The sequence below is a fragment of the Penicillium arizonense genome (assembly GCF_001773325.1).
Source record: "Penicillium arizonense strain CBS 141311 chromosome Unknown PENARI_contig233, whole genome shotgun sequence".
In the NCBI taxonomy this organism is placed as follows: domain Eukaryota; kingdom Fungi; phylum Ascomycota; class Eurotiomycetes; order Eurotiales; family Aspergillaceae; genus Penicillium; species Penicillium arizonense.
The window spans coordinates 1-1,866 of record NW_019173510.1 but is presented as its reverse complement, the minus strand read 5'-3'; the positions used below and the strand labels follow the sequence as shown (position 1 = coordinate 1,866).

Here is a 1,866-nt window from a genome sequence, read left to right as displayed (position 1 = left end):
CCCGGGCTCGCGGTTTACTCATCCAACAGACAAGCCGCTCTTGAGCGCAAATTCTCGTCCACTTATCCCTGTTCCAATTCTATGCAGCATTAGCATTTGCTCCTCTCGGTTCGAACATTGTCTGCGTTATCGAGCTTGGCCAGTGAAGGTGTGGCTATCTTTGGCAAGTAGATAGCGAGGTATTCCAGCCGTCCTGGTTCCCCAGTTACCGTTTGGTCAGAATCTAAAGTTTTTTAATCTAGGAGAATTTTTACCAGGGCTTCTTAGTTGCACAAATTTGAAAGGATTGTATCTGCGATGGATCTACTTAGTTTAGATGAAGAGCGGCAATGGGCCACCAGAAACACCCGAGATGCCCTCATTGGACTCGATATCGAAGACTTTGACAACATGCCACTCGAGGAACGATTTGTGTTCTACACAAGATACATGCTGGCAACTGGTTTCTTATTGATTACGACAGATGAGGGGAGGTATGGCGAAGCCATTGGACTAGGAATGTGGGAGAGCACGGCGATCTTTCTCTGTCGGAGCCATATGACTCGAAGGGATTGGCTGACGCGCGAAGCCCGAGTCTTCTATTTATCAAACAACTATTTCCGGATCCATGGAGAAATGGTGCCAAATTTTCTACAGAATTGCAATGACCCGTTCTGGGATCCCGATGGGGGCATGGATCCAAAACAATACGTTCAGAAGCTTAATATTCTTTTGAGCCCCCAGGAGGCACTTGAAAGCCATGGTGCGGAGCCAGACCTTCTCTCTCAAATAGTATCCCTGCTAGAACTGTGTGGAGAGCAACTACAAGTTGTAGTGCTAGAGCTACAAGGGCGGTCTCACGAAATCCTCAACCGACTGGCTACCTGGCGGAGAGAGCTTGAAGCCTTGGACCGAAAGCTTGAGAAAGGCATTCTTATCATCGAGCATGACTCTCGGTCGAAAGCGAAAACAGCTCCGCAAATTATGAGTATCCCATGGGAGGAAGTCGAAGGAAAGCAACGAAGGGTGCACGAAGCGGTGCAGGAGTGGTGGAGCCATCTTTGCAACAGTGAACAGCTGGATTATGATCATGAAAGCGATGAAGATGAAGAACAGGATCAAGTGTCCTGCAGACAGAGCCTTGTGGATGATTCATTTGAGACGGTTTCTTCTTAATCCTAGCGACACAGATATCATGTAATTCCTTCCTAGGGCTGAAGGCTCATAATTCGATACCAGGTTAAGGTACAATACTGAGATAAATAACAAAAACATATACTTCAGATTAATATCATGCCTGATCTGACTATTTTGGCCTTTGTGTGTTCTTGGCACTACGTCTAATAGTAAACTAGATAATTCTCACTGTAAGGCTCACGTAGCTTCTCCTGTAAGTTGTGAGATAATAGCTAAATGCCTGATTGAGGAGTAAGAATGGTTAAGAATAGTATCACTCCACGTCACCGACCAGGTGGAGACTGCACGAAAGTACAACTAAACACCCCTCATTTGGCGTGATTTACCCCTCTCGTTTCCTTGTGGTTCGGTATATGGTATATGCCGCCGTTAACAAAATGGCGTACAGTGCCTCCTACTTCAACCTCCCCTCTTGCCCCTCATTTCCATCACTAAAGAAATCAAACCAGAACCTGGAATTTCCTATGCGTAGCAAACAAAGCTGCAAACTCTAAGGTCTTAGTCATATTCGTATTACTATATCTCATAAGCTGATTGATAAGTCTCACAGTGTTTTGCCATGCCACGTGAAGAAGATTCAAAGCAAAAAGCGGAAGAAGCCGCGAAAGCAGCAGCAGCGAAGGCTGCTGAGGAGAAGCAGAAACGCGAGGATAGGGCAGCTGTCACTAAAGGTCTTACTGACCATACGAC

At 46.1% G+C, this 1,866-nt stretch overlaps 2 protein-coding genes across 2 annotated transcripts; both read left to right on the top strand.

The window, feature by feature from the left end:
- Positions 1–297: 297 nt before the first annotated feature.
- On the top strand, positions 298–1,155 carry PENARI_c233G07133 (uncharacterized protein; the record flags this gene model as incomplete). The annotated part of the gene is made up of 1 exon (XM_022638193.1): positions 298–1,155. The coding sequence occupies one exon, from the start codon at positions 298–300 to the stop codon at positions 1,153–1,155; it is 858 nt and encodes a 285-aa protein (XP_022481951.1).
- A 580-nt stretch (positions 1,156–1,735) lies between these two features.
- PENARI_c233G01504 (uncharacterized protein) lies at positions 1,736–1,846 on the top strand (the record flags this gene model as incomplete). The annotated part of the gene is made up of 1 exon (XM_022638192.1): positions 1,736–1,846. A coding segment is annotated over one exon (111 nt), but the record flags the coding sequence as incomplete, so codon positions are not given.
- Positions 1,847–1,866: the final 20 nt, after the last annotated feature.